Below are 18,047 nucleotides of genomic sequence, written 5' to 3' on the forward strand. Positions count from 1 at the left end.
TACAGAAAATATATTTCGCACTTATTCGGTGCATTTTCAGTTCTGATCAGAACTGAAGTTTGGAAAATTTGAAAAATTTTAAGCAAAACGTTTACGTAATTTAGCCTACAGTCTTTTTGATCGAGAAATTCCAAAGTAAGGGGTTGCCTAGCCAGTTTTGACTGCCAATTCCAATGAGTAAAAGAAAAAAAATCCACTGTGTCCCCATCTTTAAGAAGTCCTCATCTGATAACTGCACAGCCAAAATATTTTTTTTTAATTAGCCAAAAAAGGACATGCAAAGACTATGGATCTGCCATCATTTACATTATTTTTTTGCTTGAAATAGGCTACCTTTTAACCTTGGACGTAGGGATACTTCCTTGGTCATCATGGCAAAAATCCCAAGACGTGTGTATACGTCCGTGGTCGCGAAAGAGTTAACTAAAAATGAACTCAATAATGTTCGGAAGCTTGAATAATTTATTGATAAAGCTTTCACCAAAGCAATCCTGGACTAACAACAAATAAAACAATAATAAATCAATAAAACAACAATATATTTTTCTGTTCAAAGTAACATTTTGTGTGAAAAGCATTGCCGGTTTTCGCAGCTTCACTCACTGAAGCCATGATATAATTTTCTGGCAAGCTGCCAAGCTGATACAATCTACAGACTTTACTAGGAATAGCACCTAAATGACCGGGCGCCACAGTGCTCCGCACCTAAATATCCAGACGCCACAGTGTGCGCGCCTATTAGACCAGCGCCTAACTGTCAGCGCCTAAAAGACTTGCTCCCTAAATCTAACCCCAAACCCTAACCCTAAAACGGTAATGATAATTAGGCTACGGTACCCGATAATTTAAAAAAAAAGATTCAAAAAATCACCGAATAGGGAACTCACCGAAAAAGGCTTTCACCAAATAGGGAACTCACCGAATCGGACTCATCGAAACGGCTATTGCATTCAATACAGTAGCGGCTATGGGTGTGGTTTGATTGTTTGACATTGAAAGACAATCACCTGTGGTGCAAATGTTTCCATTGGCCAAAAGCTACAGTTTCTAAATTAAGCAATGATCAACAATCTGCTATCTCAAAACAATTTAAGTTGAACGTACATAACCTTATAAAAATTTAATTCTTTTATATTTAAATTTTATTTATCAGACGATCTTTTGAGAGACGCTATTTGAATTTTCAAATGACAGTAACTGTGAGAGTCACTGTAATACACAAGTAAAGCACAACTAATTTGTAAATGTTGTAATTTATCAATGCTGCAAATTCCAAGCTTTTGCGGACACCCTTAAAATGCTTCATCTAGTGTAACAGAAAAAGACCTTAGATTTATTTGTGACTATGACTGCTTGGTGATGCAGTCCTCGAAATTAGAGGCGGCACACGGCAATTGCCGTGGTAAATGCCGCCGCAAACGTCATAATGGCCATTTTGCTATGGCAATAAAAATGCCGTCGCAAAATGAGCATTTAATTCGGACAAAAATTGTTCAAAATTTCTTCCAGTTTGATTTACTCGCAGCGTGAGTTTAATCAGCAGAAACATCGCACCAAGACCTCACCTCGGACTATTTTACTTGCTGTAAACACTCACACAGTCTTCAAAATTAGCATATTTTTACTTTGCAAAAACGTTGACGAGGCCAAACGGCAAAAGTTGAAATTGCCTTGGCAATTGCTGTGAACGTTTATTACGAAAAAATTGTACTAAAACATGCAAAACGAGAAGAGAAAAAAAATTATCGAATAGTCTATCACAACCGCACTGTTTGATTTGTTGTGAAGTAATAATACCAAAAGTAGCAATAAAGCGATCAACGCGATACGCACGCTGTTACGGTGATTCACGTTATAACTCATTGGAGGGGAAAAGTAAGTTAATTTTGGGTTGATTCAACGTTCGAGTCAGCACAAATCGATTTAATTTTCCCGGCGAGTTATATCGCGTAACAACAATGCCCAATAAGATATTTACGTTTGTTTTACATTAATTCGACATCTAACGACGTTAAATTATCATGAAATAACGTTAATTGCTCAGTCAGGTACCGATAACAAATCAATAGCTCCCTGCGAGAAGATTGCCTCGATTTACGTATGCAGTACACTAATGTAATTTCGGCACAATTGGGATACTGCGAGCAACACAAAGTCTGTTGGATAAAGAACTAGTCAGAATCGGAATCATCGGAGGATGAGGTTGTCGCGTCGTCACTTGAAGACGCAAAACTGCCCGTTCATGAACGCGCGATGCCATATGATCGGAAGCATTACTTTTCTTTGCTGCCGAAGAACCATTTATCCAATTTTGTACCACTTTTTATATTTGCAACGACACCGGTCAAAAATAAGCATTCGTTGAAAGAATAACTTTTGCGTAACAATTAAGCCAGTATTTATAAGGTTGCAAACTTTTTACAGTTCACAAGAGCATTGTCAGCGTATAAAATAGCGTGCGTGATGCTCTGGGCAACCGCCATGTGACACACGATGAAAAAGAGGCGCATAAATTTTTTTTTGATTAAAGCATACGGCAATTGCCGCATCAACCCAAGGTTTGTTGATTTGGCGACGGCAATGTTTTTGCCGTCGTAGATGGAAGCTTATTTCGAGGGCTGGTGATGTCATCCTAAAATTTATACTTACTCAACCACGATTATATACTAGCACATTTAAAGGTAAGAGAATAGCTCATTACTCTGTTAGACGTGACAGTAAAATTAGTAGGCTACATTGCGTTATTGCTACTTTTTATCCCTGTGAAATTGCAAGTGTGAAAACAATTGAACTGTGCAAATACTAACACTTACTCTGAAAGAAAAACTGCTTCTGTAATATCGACACTACTAATTTGCAAAACAGACTAAATTTTCTGCATAAAAATAAAGCTCAGAAAATAAATTAGGCTACAGCTGAACATTGCTAAAACACACATATAAGAACGATGGTATGCAACATAGGTGTAGACTGTAGAGTTTTAGAAATTACTGGGGGTGCAGCTATATTAGAATATCACACGCATAAACATCAACTACCGTTTATACTCAAGTATATATAGGTCGTGATTTTCACCTTAAAAATTGAGTTCGACTTATACACGGGACCAGCTGTTGTCTCCAGCTCGGCAGTTTTCAAAACGCATTTTTTCTGCTGCAAAAACATTGCCGAGTTAAAAAATTGCCCATTTATAGCCCACTGCTAATAATCCTAATATTAAGTGAATTATTGTCATTATAATGTTTTGGCGGCCATCTTGAAAATGACAACTTTCCGGTGCTCTGATTCTCCTAGATTTTTAATATATTATTCTTGATGATAAATACTACAAGAAATCGTTGGAAAACCTTTTGTAGTAGTTTTTTTGAGGTCAAACATTTGACCTGACTAGATGGCTGATTTTACTGAAGAGGATCCTCCGATATTAGCCGAGATCACCGTTAGAGTAAGCCCTGAAAAGGGCTGGCTAGGCGCTAGAGCGGGCACGGTTGTCATGTGACATGGTGAAGACATTGGTTTGCTAGGTGATAATGGCGGTAAGAGACGTCCTTAATGCAGGCAATATCGTGCGTCTGATAACAAAACAATGCGTTCTGCTAAATCATACTTGATCTCACAGCGGGAAGACCTCATTGAAAATATCACATCTGGATTACTTATTATTGCTATGAATATTGTTACGTGACTATTCCAGCAACGTAAGTTACTCTACGCTCTACTTTGAAATTTCCTCACCGTATGTCAATACCGATTGGAGTAGGGGGTGTGCCACACCCTCTTACTCTACGTCTATAGTATGCAATGCTACACAATGATATGTAATGCATACAAAAACAATGGTATGTTACAGAATGTAGGCCATCAACTACTTCAAAAACAATTGTATTGGCATTCCAAAAGCAATTACAAACGCTGGTCTGCAGCGTATCAGCACTCACAGTTTTACTATGGCTGGGATTAAAGAAATATTTGTGAAAGTCGCAAACATTATAGAAAAATATTGAGAGTTTGCACCATTTTCATTAAATCAGCATTATAGATTACTGATTTTTGATCATGTGTGCCAACATAAATTATAGCTCATTATCAGTGCATCGTGAGTTCAACAAATTCTTCTAAGTGTGTTGCTTCGAAACTTATGAAACATTTATTCTGAAACTTATGAAACAAGATGCACTGTACTAAAATGTCCGATATATTTTTGTAGGAGTCTGAGCGCTTTAAGGACACCAAAAGGTGTCCACTGTCCATGACAAAAAGGTTGAGAACCACTGGACTAGATCCATTGAGAAAGTTTAAAAGATGTGTATAGGTTGCCTGATATAAGCAAAATGCATTTTCACCACTTGTGACTAGTTGTACTCTATGCTGCTTCTTGAACCCCCCTAAAACACTTCTCAAAATGATGCCAAATATCCAAGAGCTAATTTTCACTTGTGAGCTGTCAGTAAGCAGAGGTGGGCAGTAGCGCGCTACTTTTGTAGCGGCGCTACTTTTTTGGTAAAAGTAGCGGTAGCGGCGCTACTTTTTAGTTGGAGTAGCGGCTGCAGTAGCGGCGCTATTGTTTTTCCAAAGTAGCTGTAGCGGGAGAGGCGCTACTTTTTTTCAGTCGCACTCCGCTACCCGCTACTTTTTAATTTAAATTGAAAAAAATGCTTGTTTTTTTGCAATACTGGCGTGGTCAAGCAGCTATATAATCGGCTTGGTTGCAAAGTTTCGGTCTTTTCTAGCTGACGTCAACTTCTTCGGCGAATATCTCCGTGTGATAAAGCCTATCTGCCAGGCTTTAGACATTCTCCAGGGCGAGTCCAAGGCATATTACGGAGTCTTGCTTCTAACCATCACAATTTGCGGGAAGAAGTTGACCGAGATCAGTGATCTTGTGACCTGTGAGGAGTTGAAAGTCCTTGAAGGGGTGAAGAAACGATTCAACAACATGAAATGTGTTATGGCATCATGTCTTCATCCCTCCTTCAAGACGTCGTGGCTACAATTTCTGCACTACGCTTCCACGGATGATGCTGATGCACTGCGAGAAAAGTCAAGACAGATGTAATTCGACTGTTGTGGGAGACATCAAGCCAGGTTGATACCGAGAAGAGTGACACCAACACCAGTCATGACTCCGAGGATGTATTTTTTTTGAGTGTTTGCGTCATCCCGTGAAACGTTGGTGCAGAAGGAAACAGCAATTGTGGACGCCTTTTTTTCGGACAAGAGCAAGTCCATGAGCTTTTCGAATACCGACTTAAAACATCTGTTCATTAAATACAACACCCCCATTCCTTCCAGTGCTGCGGTGGAGAGACTTTTCTCTGTTGGAAAAGATGTGCTTAAGCGAAAGCGGGCAGGACTTAATGACTCTCATTTTGAAATGCTCGTGTTTTTAAAAGATGCGTAACAATAAATTTCCCTTAGAATGTGTTTTCTATAACGACGTTAAAATGACAGCGTCAACGAATGATAACATTCGTTTTCAAGGTCATTTTTGCGTCACTAGGGACTTGAGTGTTTCCTAGTGTCATTTTAGACAAAAGTAGCGGAAGAAGTAGCGGTAGCGCGTGCTACTTTGGCCCGAGTAGCGGTAGCCGGTAGCGCGCTACTTTTGTAAATTGGTAGCGGGTAGCAGTAGCGCGCGCTACTTTGGCCCAAGTAGCGGGTAGCGCGCTACTTTAAAAGTAGCGGGTGCCCACCTCTGTCAGTAAGGCATTGGATGAAAGTGTTTTCAGTGGAAATAAAGAGTTCACTTGTCAGGATCATGGCTTAACAGGTCAAAAATCATTGAATTTGGCAAAAATAGGAATGTTTAGGTCTCTTAAGGCAGGGTATCCCATCATCTGACAGCAAAATGGTTGTCATTTTCTAGTTTCTCATGGTCAAAACCATGGGAAACAATGCTTGAAGCTGAAACATAGAGGTCTATGCAGTATGCATGGGTGTTAGGTAGGTCATTATAATTTTCAACTTTTTATAATGTTCATTTTATTTTTCAATTTTTGAAATTCTTCTTATACTCATCACACGAACCAATCAGAATATCTGTCTGAAATATGATTATTTGTAATATTTTATTTATTTGTAACTTTGTTTCTGTCAAATTGCGTTTAAGAGTTGTAGTAGGGGTGGGCAAATAAAGGCATTTTGATAATAGTATTTCCAGGACCCAATTTTTTCATGGCCATTTTTCTCTCTGAATAAGAATCCGATGAGTTCTTTTGTCTATGACGTCATTTTAGGTTGGTTCAGCGGCCATTTTCAAAATGGCTGCTGAAAAATTGATATTTTTCATCAATCAGATGAAGATTTGATCATATGGGTCATGTAATATGTCTAAATATAGGTTGTTTGGGGCGTAAATTCTAAAAATTAACTCAGTTTTGCAATTCACTGCATTGCTGTGGCGATATCATCTGAAAGTACGAAAAAAAATGCTTTTTACATGAAAAATTAAAATTGTTGTAGTTTTCCTCGTTCTCGGTTCGCCATTGTTGACCAAATATCATATTAGCTACGTTGACGATTAGTTTGCATATTTCATTGGGCGATGCGGCCGTTTCTGAGAAACACTGGACCAAGCAACGTATGACTGTCTCATTGAAAGATTTTCGTCCATTCCTCACCTTCACTGACGGGAACTTTATTTCTTCTGATGTTATGGTTTGTTTCTCAGCTGACTCTTTTGACGAACGAAGCTTTCTGTTGGGAAATGTTATTTGGGATGTCGATGGTCAGAAGCCTCGTAGCTGACATCCTTGTGTGTGTTGACTGCACAATTCATTGCTTCTATGCTCTCTAGATTATCCAGTTCTCGCTGTTCTCTCTTCCTTTCCTCAATCGCAAGATGCTTCCTTTTCAGCGAAATTTCTCTATTTTCCTTCCTCTTTTTTGATCTAAGCCAATCTTTTGGCACAGTATTACTACACACAGCTCTGTATGGGCCAAAACAGTTATCTTCATAGAACTTTGATCTTCTGCTGTCATTTTTACTTGATATTTATGTTCTAACTTTTTCTGGTAGTCTGTGTTTCTGCAGCGGATGTCATATCCATAATTAGTAATCCTGTCATTGAATCACTTTTAGGTTTGCTTGTACATTTCTCGGCCTTTCGCAACTCGTTGGATTTTTCATAATCTTTCTTAATTTTGGCAGCAACAAACTTTTTCTTCATAGGATACACATTTTTTGTATGTATCCAATCACATCTCAGTTCTCTAGCTACAACTTTACTCGCTTCAGTCCTGCTTAAGGCTTGCTTCCCCTTCTGTCGTTTGCATAGCTGTAGCATTCGTCCAATTACAACAGTCCCATTAGCTAGTTTTCCTGTGGGTTTATATTCCTGTATTTCAGTGTAGTTGAATCCAAAAAGTTCTTTCCTGCTTTCACTTCTCACTCGTCGTTCAGTTTTCAAAATTGATTAACTATATTGCATTACTTAGTGCAACAACTAGTCAACCTGGATGTAGACAAAGGAGCCTAAGGTCAGTAAATATGATGAAATTACACACAGAAGAAGTCTAAGGCACTTTCAGACTACACCTACACGTAAGTTCACAGAAATTGAAATCAAAAACCTTTCACACTACACATAAGTTGACGGAAGCTCACGGAACGGTTATTCCCCTAATTCAAACCGTTCTTGTGGTAGACCACTATGATATGGCAGAATATGGCGATTGTATAAGGTTTTGTTACATCACATTCAGAAGTTTTTTCAGCTCAAGATACCGGTAACTTCCAATAAAAGTGGAGATCTACCTCTTCGACTCTGTTGCTCATTTTGTTTCACACAGAAAGCAAAATAGCTTGCAAACAAAAATGGAAAACATTATCGTTCTGACTAAACCACCACAGTGTCAAAAAAATCTAAACGGCAGGATTTGCAGCACTAAAAGCCAACACCCATGGGATAAGCCGCTAACCTCAAAACTCTCAATAGCCTAGCCTAAGAACCTGGACCCAGCGAAACAAAAAATCGGGATGTAAGTTTTCTTGAGCTGACGAAAGTTCGCGCGCCGTTTTTGCTTCATGTGTGAAGTTCAGTGAACGAAGTTTGCGGAAGTTGACAACAGCCATGAACTAAAAGTACAAAAACGAATATCCGTGAACTTCCATGCAGTTTGAAAGTGCCTTCTCAATCTTCCTGGCAACATGGTTGCATATAACAAGAAGCTCAAACGATCATTGGCGTAATTAATACACAAATAATAACCTAAAAATGATCTTTTCTGTAGAAAAATACAAGAAGGTGTCATGCCAGGTAGCTAAAAGTGCTTTTATTGTAATCTTTAACCCTCAAAACATTTGTTTAGACATATTGCACAGGTATATTCGTCTCACTCGTATGTCCTGAGAGCAAAATAGCCATTTTTGGCCGCCATTTTGAAAATGGCCACTGAACCAACCTATTATGACGTCATAGAGCAAAAAAATCAACGGATTCATATTTACCAGCCCAAATGGCATTAGAAAAAATGGGTCCTGAAAAATCGACCTGAATTTGCCCACCCCTAGTTGTAGTGCCATTAACAAAGATTTATGAAGGTCTGAAAACCTTATCAGGAAGAAATGACCTTTTTTCCCCTATGTTTGGAGCCTCGAATGACCAAGTGGCTATTTTATGGTCGTAATACTAATAGAATTTAAACCAGACATAAACATGCATTTATGATTTATATATTCTTTTTTTTTCATGAAATAAAAACTTTGACTATGAAATTTCTTTAAAGTAATTTTTTTTTTTAGTTGGTTGCGACACTTGGTTGTGGTCATAGCTAGTGCTGAAAAACCAGCTTCACAAAGATATGTTGTCGGAACGGGCAAAATAGCTCTTGTTGCCTGCAAACAGAGTTCAGGTAGATTGGGTTCCATTACTTGGACCTTGGCCCAAAATCGAGTCAGAGAAACATTTTTGTATTTCTCTTTCCACAGCTGTCGACTTTGCAGCACAACCAGTTGTTCACCAATGCAATCTATTTCTGGATGAACCAGTAGTGATGAAACCCCGAAGGGATTTTGCACCCACTTAAACTCTTTGTTGAAATTGTGGGAAGGAATGTATTTGTCTAGCTCGAACATAACTGAAGTAAGGTGCTCAAGAAAGATTCCACCGATGCTCTTCAAATCAAATTCTTCTTGTTCAAAAAATGCGTTTAAAGCAAGAAAAGCAGCTATCTTCCCACTTTTTATTCGATGCATCCACAGTTTCATTTTACCTTTAAATGTCTTCTGATACATCTAAAAAGATTTTATTTCTTCCCTGCATAGCAGTGTTCAGGTGGTTTAAATGGCTGAAAAAAATCAGATAAGAACAGCAATTTGGCAATCCACTTGTCACTGAATCGCTTGGCAAGTTTATGATTCTGCTCTTTTAAAAAAACACCGATTTCATTGCGTAGGCTAGCCACTCTCTCTAACACTTTTCCTCGTGACAGCCAACGGATGTTCGAATGAAATAAAAGCCCATTGTGCTCCGCAGTCCGCACCCATCTCGTCACACAACGCTCGATATATACAAGTACATATAGGGCGGGATTTGATATGAATAACAACAGATGCGTAATTAAACGAATAATTCCGTTGAGTTACATCAGAGTTGCATTGAAACACATTTATTGCTTACATACGGTATATGATCTTAGTTGATGTGCTTGCGGACTCACCTAGAGCCTTCTGCGGACTCATTTGAGTACGTGGACTCGAGTTGGGAAACACTGGCCTAAGGCATAGTAATTAGTATGACAACTTAAACTTGTTAGCAAAATCTGTGAGGTACCATATACGAAATATTTTCATTTTGACTGTTATAATATGGAATGACTCAGATGACAAATATACATCATTCTTTTTGCTTTGATGGTTGTGTTGTGATTTTTAGACGGAGTTGGGAAGTCAAGCTCCAGGAAACCCTTGGAACAAACCATGTCTTAGTACACTCCATCTCGCATGGGGTTCTTCATCTCTCTGTGTTTGTCAGGAGAGACTTGATTTGGTATTGTTCAGGTAGATTTTGTGAATTCATGCTTAGCCGTTAAAAAGCAACCTTTGTCTTAGGACCAGGACATTCTGCCGTGGGCGACCTATCTCAGAGACCTCACGGCGAGACTATTTTGCATGAAGTTTATTCTATCTTGCATTGTGCAGATAGAATATTTCAACATGCAGCTCAATAGATGAAGTAGAATTTGAATCTAATAACCTGTCGTGAAATGTACTCTAATTTGAGATGTTTCTGCGACAGGTCACCTGCTGTCAATTGTCTCGCATCAGGTCGGCTGCATCAGAATGTCATGTACCTCTTATTGTCTCAGTTGAACAATGGGTAAAATCTAAAATGTATATTGTATTTTAAAACAATGAAAACTATTAATACTACAAAAAGTGCTCAATGCCAAGCAAGAAGGCAAAGCAGAGCGAATTAAATCAAATTTGATTTTTTTTTTTATAGACTGTTTAATTTAATGAACAACATTCTTGTTGCGTATCAAGCATCAATTGTGAAGCATTGAACAAAAGCATTTTGCGTGCTTCACTTCCATTTCATTAATTGAGAATTGCTAGAAAAGGAAAAGCCTCCAGTAAGCATTTTAGCATCTACAGTCAAAGTTCGTTTAGTTAAGGGACTGACCAAATTGCTTTGAGTTATCCATAGTTTGGAAAAAACATGTTAGTGACGCAACAAGTGTCATACAGCATGACAGGTACAGTGGTATACTGGTGCAAGACATCGTCGCAGCCGACCTGTCGCTGGACAACTGATCACTGCCAACATGTCGCAAGGACATCTCACGACTTGACGCGAATTCGTTAAGTATTCTATCAACTCTTCCTATCATAACATGCCCTTGGCTTGTTTGACCTTGGACATCTGTTGAATGTTGATCTATTTTAGCAAACAGCAATGGAGTAATCTTAAAAATTTCTAACTCCAATACCGGTTGATTGCGGATGTTTTTAATATTTATTATTGATGAAAAGTATTTAATATTGATCAAAGTTATAAGCTGCTTCCTAATTTAAACTGCACAAATGATGAGAAATAAAAAGTTTTTAAGACACTGTTTACAACTGAGTAAGTATGATGTGTCATTCAATGTACACTAACTTTTTTGGTATACCTCTGCTTAGGCTTTTATAGTAAGTTATTCTGGAAAAAAAATTGTGGAAAACCAAATGCAAGTTGCAACCGCAAATCTATACCAGGCAATGCAGGCCTGCATAAAAAATTTTACTGGCAAACCAACTGCAAAAAGAGTAAATCTTTGCATCCTTAGGTATAGGTAATGCTTTTAATTTTTGCTGATAGTAAAATTGTCGTCGTGTAAGCCTCTGGGGCTGAAAGTTTATCTTTTTACCACCCCAGATTCACGATGTTGCCGGACTAAGCTGCAAGGCTACTAGAGAGCAACCAGTCTTTGGTTTCATCATACAAGACACACACCCCTTCCACTCCATTAGCCGACTTGAAGATGTTGCAATTTTTGTTGATGATGTGGTCTGCGGTTTGTTCCTCAACACCACATTCACAAAAGAGAAAGAAGCTATTGGGTGTCTTGTTTTCAGCCTTTGGGGGCTCTCTTGTGGGAGCAGAGATCTTAGAGTAGATGTTTATTGTTTATGCTCCAATGCTTGTTGACCAAGAGACAGAGTGGTTTCTACACAGAAGCGCAGTGGGTTGGATGCCAGCAAGAATGGGAAGATTGACCAATGGTGTGGGATGCAGGCACCCGGCCACTATGCGCAGAGCGCTGTTGATGGCAGTGTCAAATGTGGCACCAAACAGGTGTGAACTGTGCAGTATTCCGCTGAGGAATAGACAGGGACTAGGGCTGCCATATGCAATGTAGAGCTGGGCGATATTGGTAAAATAATTTCGATACGATATTACCAAAAATAAAACGATATTATCTAAGTTTCGATATTTTACGGCGAATCGCAAAGCACGGCTTTCTATAACTGCATGAAAAACATACTGAGGACTGGTACTGAAATGAACAACATTTATTGCAAACAATGCTGCGATTTAACTGTCGCAAACTAAAGATTTTTGGACAAAAATGTCAGCATGTTGACATTGCAGGGTTTTAGGCACGGTCTCTTCTTGGAAACAATTGAGCCACTAAGTGAAAACACCCTTTCACTACTAACACTGGTGGCTTGAATGCACAGAAGTTTTCTTGCAACTTTTGCGAGTGTAGGAAAAGTCAGTGCATTAGCTCGCCACCATGTACAGATGCAGCTATCCTTGTTGATAGTTTTTGATGCAAAATAGAGATGCAGCTGTGAGTAGCAAAACAAAATAAAGTATCTACCTAGCTGTAGCTACCGTAGTACCGTAGGCTACGGCCGCTACGCTATGCTACGTAAATTCAGTCAGCTTGCAAGTTTCCTATCGTATTTACCGGACTTCATCCTTCGCAACAACGCAACACGTGGGAATCAATAAGCAGGATTGTGTAATCACAAAAACTACTTGTAATGCGTAAACAATGCACACATGCTTGAGGGTTGTCTGCGCATGCGATGTCAGACTGATCGCAATGTGTAAATAATGCACATACACTGGGTTGTCTGCGCATGCGATGTCTGCATAGGCGCCTAACCCGTGGGGACGTGGGGGCCAGGCCCCCACGCATATTTCTGCGTGAGAGCAACTTTTTATGCTGCATTGATACATAAAACAATAGATGAACTAGCGATCGGCAGCAGGAAAACATTTTTAAATGCAAACCGCAACAGCTTCGCGATAAATAATCACTAGAACGAGTAGCGTTGCTACAATCCCACCCCAGACAAAAAAATCTGTCATTTTTACATTGATTTAACGTCTGCAGACGTTGAATCAATGTAAAAATGACTGATTTTGCTGCTTGAGACATAGCAAAAATCTACTATTTTGCGTCGATTCAATGTCATCAGATGTTGAATGCACCCAAAAACAACATAATTTGCTACGTTGACGCAGCGTGCGTTTAGCTTAATGCGCTTGCAAACAGACTCGATGTTGCTTTCGAAAGACGAAACCTCTGCAGAGAATTGTCGCGGCAGTGAATCGCTCGCTGTGAAAATGAACTTGAAGTCTCGGCCCGAGGTAAACACTAACCAACGTAACAAGGGGTGGTACAAACCGCATTGCGCACACGCGGCATAATCAACACAACAACGGACTCGCGCAAACTGCATGGCGCACACACGACCGTTGCCATAGAAACCCGATCAAAGGCGGGGAATATGCGCGTCTTTTGTTTCATCTGCAACACGGGCGTATTACAGCGAATTGAAACTTGAAAGCTGGTCAGTCATAAGTTGCGATATTGTAGTGAAAAGGGAGCAATGTCAAGTCGAAAACTTAATCAAACGTCTCTCCGTAACTATTTTTCAAGGGCTGTTTACGGTGTCAGCAACTTTTAAATTTATTCAAGTTGACGTACTGTTGAATTGATGTAAACATGAATGGTTTTGCTTTCAACAGGTATATTTTCAAGCGTATGATCAAGTTAGTATTTTCATTCCATTTACAGTATACCTTTTAGTAAACCTTTTCGTCTCTTGTTTCATGCTAATAAATCTAGTTCGTTGCTAAACTTTATGTTGTGCTTAGCTTAAAGAGTCGCAGTCCATCAACCGCTGGCCAACGCAGACACATAGCATGTGTTTTGGTCAAGTTTTGTTCATTATAATTAACGGTAGGTCGAACGCAGCGATAACTCCGAGTGTGGCAATAAAAGCAATCCTAGTGTGGGGACATAATTACGTCATCCATCTGCGTGACATTTTGCTGAATTTACGTTGCTGCTGATGAAACACGCTTTCGCCCCCAGGGCCAAAAAAATAGTTAGGCGCCTATGGATGTCTGTGTCACTGCGCATGCGAAAATGTTGCTATAATTTCAGTACATTTATAAACGATAAAATCGGAGCTTTGTGAATAAATATCGCTGCCGAAAAAATATCGTATCGAAATATCGTAATATCACCTAGCTCTAACGCAATGTGTCAGCCCTGAAAAAAAACTGCAAAAACAGTACAAACTAATCATTTTGATAATTTTGGTAACTTTACTAATAGAATAGAAAATACAGTATCAAATAGTTTCATAGTGTTCATTTTACTCTCAAGCGAGAAAATACATAATAATGTATGAGACCGTAACATCAAGTTGATGTAAAACAGTTTTTACATGCCTGGTATAGATTTGTAGTTGCAACTTATGTTTCTTTTACCACAATTTTTTTTTATCAAAAATAGCTTATTATGAAAGCCTAAGCAGAGATATGCCAAAAAATGTTAGGTTGCATTGCATTGTGCCAATCAAAAGTCAAATATAACCGTTGATGGAAACTTCAATCACGCAATTTTGTGTAGGCTACAGAAGAGTTATAAGGAAAATTTCGACAAATAAATCTAGCCTGAGCAGTGGTGAGCAACTAACACTAATATTAGTTAATATTAGTGTTGATAACATACCATATTTACTTGGTTGAAAACAGTCCCTTATAATTTTTATTCCTCAAGGCAGGCCTCGAAATTCACGGCGGACATGTCCGCCGTCACAGCATGTAATGTCCACGGGAAGTACCATCTAGATCGGTCATAAATGTCCGCCGAGAAATAACACAGAACCAGCGATACAAATTGTCATTACATAGCATGAACAATTGTTGCGAGTATACTGCAATTTCCCGCACATTCTAGCGCGCATCTAGAAAAGGTGAATACTGGTACTGTATCCCTTAGCTTCCATTCAAGCAGGGAAACTTTCGATTTTACGTTTTTTCAACGATTGATGACATTGAATCAGCATAACAAAAGGTGAATTCTTCTAAGAATCGATGGGAGTACCGGTACATCTACACTGACCACGTGCATTTCAGTTTTCAAGTATTACGTTACGTCACAATGTCTGGCTTTGATCTCCGAGTAATTGATAATGCAAAGTTGGTTACAAAATTAGATTATACGATTAGGCTATTACAGCAAAGTTTGTGAAGTTTTGGTATTAAGTTACAGTAAGAAACGGCCCAGGAAAAATTCACTTTCGCTCACATGACACTCAAAAATAAATCTAAAGAAAAAAAACCTAGTGAGACTTTACACAGCAGAAAATAGTAGCGTTAGTGTAGAAGTTTCTCTACTCCTGCCCAGAGCATTGTGACGCAGGAAGCCACACGGCCTCGTTCGGTGGAAGTTAATCAGTTATGCGGCGGTTTAAGCAGCTACACGGCGCTTTGAATCTTCAAGCACACGTCGCTGGTCTGATGAAAGCCTTTGCTGCAACTTTAAAAAGCCTTCTAAACCGTATCTATAGTTCTCAAATGGCGAAGAATTATCAAGATAAAGTGGTTAAGTATGACGATGGACGCTAAAACTGGAGTGTCCGCCATGAGACTTAATTTGTCCGCTGAGATATCTGCTCAGACCGGACAAGTTGGTCTGCCGTCAACAAAAACGAATTTCGCGGCCTGTCATGAGTCATCATTTGTGCGGTTTAGATTCGGAGGAGGCATGCAAATCCCAAGAGATCCATACCAAAACTGGCAAATAGGCGTATGTGGCCTATGAACCATGTTCAGTGTTCACAGTTCTCAAAAAGGAATTGAAGATGAGCCCATTCAAACACATGTAGAAACAGTTGTTAAATGCCAATATCATTGAGAAACGTCTCTCCAGAGTCAGAATTCTGCACTCACGCATTGAAGGAGGCACGCTGCCAAACCTTGTGTTCAGCGATGAGAAGAAGTTTGATGTCAAGCATCATTTTAACAGTCAGAATGATCGTGTTTGGTCAAGAGATGGTGACGTGGAACACGAAAAATAACTGATTTTACATCTACATTGAAAATAAATAACTGATTTACACAATGAATTAAAAAACGAAATGCATAAGAATGAATTTACTAGTTCTCGGCAGCCGATTTGTAGCAAGAATTGACAGCGATAGACACTGTGTTTCGCCCATGAGGCTGGGCTCGTCAGTATCGCACCACTAATTCTGCCACAAAGGTATTCCACCACCGCTTTACCAGTCAGTTTAACTCTTATCTTTGTGGAAAGAAAAGAGCCAACAAAACCAGCAGGCGCCAGGGCAGAGGACATTGTGAAGAAAGGGGGCGTTCTTCCCGGCTATCAGCACAAGGCAGAATTAGTGGTGCGATACTGACGAGCCCAGCCTCATGGGCGAAACACGGTGTCTATCGCTGTCAATTCTTGCTACAAATCGGCTGCCGAGAAACATATTGTTGATTGGATGGTCTGAATGGCTAGCGTGGAAGCTACACCGTTATGGTTAGCGAATCGCAACTGCTCGCTGTACTAGTGAGTGCTCACTGCTCAGCCTTGTGCTGATAGCCGGGAAGAACGCCCCCTTTCTTCACAATGTCCTCTGCCCTGGCGCCTGCTGGTTTTGTTGGCTCTTTTCTTTCCACAAAGATAAGAGTTAAACTGACTGGTAAAGCGGTGGTGGAATACCTTTGTGGCAGAATTAGTGGTGCGATACTGACGAGCCCAGCCTCATGGGCGAAACACGGTGTCTATCGTTGTCAATTCTTGCTACAAATCGGCTGCCGAGAAACATATTGTTAAATACAGTTGTTTGAAGTTGTAACATTAATTATTGATGACACTGTATTTGATAATAAATCGATTTGCATGGACCAGTCTACCTCCTTTGAGGTAAGAAGAGTTGAGCTTCGAGTTATCGAGCTTTGATTGTACTAGTTAAATGTCAAGTTTGAATCTCATGCTCTACATGCCAAAAGCGTTTGCTGATTGATTAAATTTGTTATGTATGAGCGACTTGGTTATTCTTGTGACCTGCTGTTTACCTAGTTAATTAAATGCTGATGAGCATAGGCCTCAATTTTTTACTGACGCAAGTTAAGTAGGTGGGAGAAATTTCCACTAATCCATATCGAATTCATAAACTTAGGAAAGGAAGCTGTTAGTAGCAGTGGGCTATACTGGGGTGATTTTTCAAAAACAACAAAACTAGAGTTTAAAAGGTGCCTATGGACATACCTAGGAATGTTAAAAAAAAATTTTTTGATTTTGTGCAAATTCCGGATGGAGCCCGGACTTTATGTGAAAAATACAAGACGGCCGCCGTACAAATTGACGAATCTGCAATAAATTTGCTTCCTGTCAAGCTTTTGGGCTGGTTTTGGTGTCAAAAGAAGCAGAAAGTTGAGCCTGTTTGTTTAAAAGAGCAATAAACACTTAGTGTGTATGGGAACTACAAAACAAATGAAAAAAAGCGCCTTTTCAAGCTTTTTTCAGCTTGTTTTCTGTCAGATTTTTCACATTTTACTTCATTTCAGATATTTTTAGATCGGTTTATGCCAGATGTTAGAGAAACGAGAGCTGAGACTGAAGTCATACCTTCGAGTAGGCAAGTCAATTGTCACCTCAGTTGTAGTCCTGGCTGCAGTGAAGCTTGTGGCCAGGGGTGGTGATGGCAAGACTACTTCCATGGCAGACGAGTCTAGCCTGGTGTTGGAGGGGAGTGGTACTCAAAAATCCTTCTCGCTCTATAAAGACTGCAGATTTACAAGATTGGGTCACACTGCTGGTGCGTTGGTTGATTGTGTTCTCCATTTCAAGAAGATGCTATCCAGAACCAGCAAGAATAACCTCCTTGTCAGAGCGTGTTCCCTTTACCTGGAGAATCAGTTCATCGTGGCATCACTAAAAGCATTGTATCACTTCTGTCTCAAGGTGACAATGCCTTACCGTAACATGATAGAGCGTTGCCAACACTCCGTGCTCGTCAAGATCCTTCCTAAACTACACAAAGATCTTGAGAGAACTAATCTTGAAACCCTGTCTGAGTTCCACGTTCCCTGGAAACATGTAAATGCTGAATCACACAGCCCCACAACAGACCTCGACCACTACTTAGTTACTGCTAAGGCCAAGCAGGGTGCACTTGGCCTCAAGATGCAATGTGGAAGAGAGTACTGGGAAGACGAAACAGAGAATAGTGAGAGTAAAAGGATTCATACACTAAATGAAGAAATGAGGATAAACCTCCCCACAGAGAACTTGCTCTCAGA

At 39.6% G+C, this 18,047-nt stretch overlaps 1 protein-coding gene across 1 annotated transcript in view; it reads left to right on the top strand.

The window, feature by feature from the left end:
- Positions 1-18,047, top strand: part of LOC145769407 (phosphatidylinositol polyphosphate 5-phosphatase type IV-like) — a 123,125-nt gene that overhangs the window by 35,156 nt on the left and 69,922 nt on the right. The window contains exon 3 of the mRNA XM_082581042.1: positions 9,876-10,000. Within this exon, the coding sequence (XP_082437168.1) occupies positions 9,876-10,000 (125 nt within the window). The remainder of the gene's footprint in view (positions 1-9,875; positions 10,001-18,047) is intronic.

Source organism: Aplidium turbinatum, chromosome 4, assembly GCF_918807975.1.
Source record: "Aplidium turbinatum chromosome 4, kaAplTurb1.1, whole genome shotgun sequence".
Lineage (NCBI taxonomy): Eukaryota > Metazoa > Chordata > Ascidiacea > Aplousobranchia > Polyclinidae > Aplidium > Aplidium turbinatum.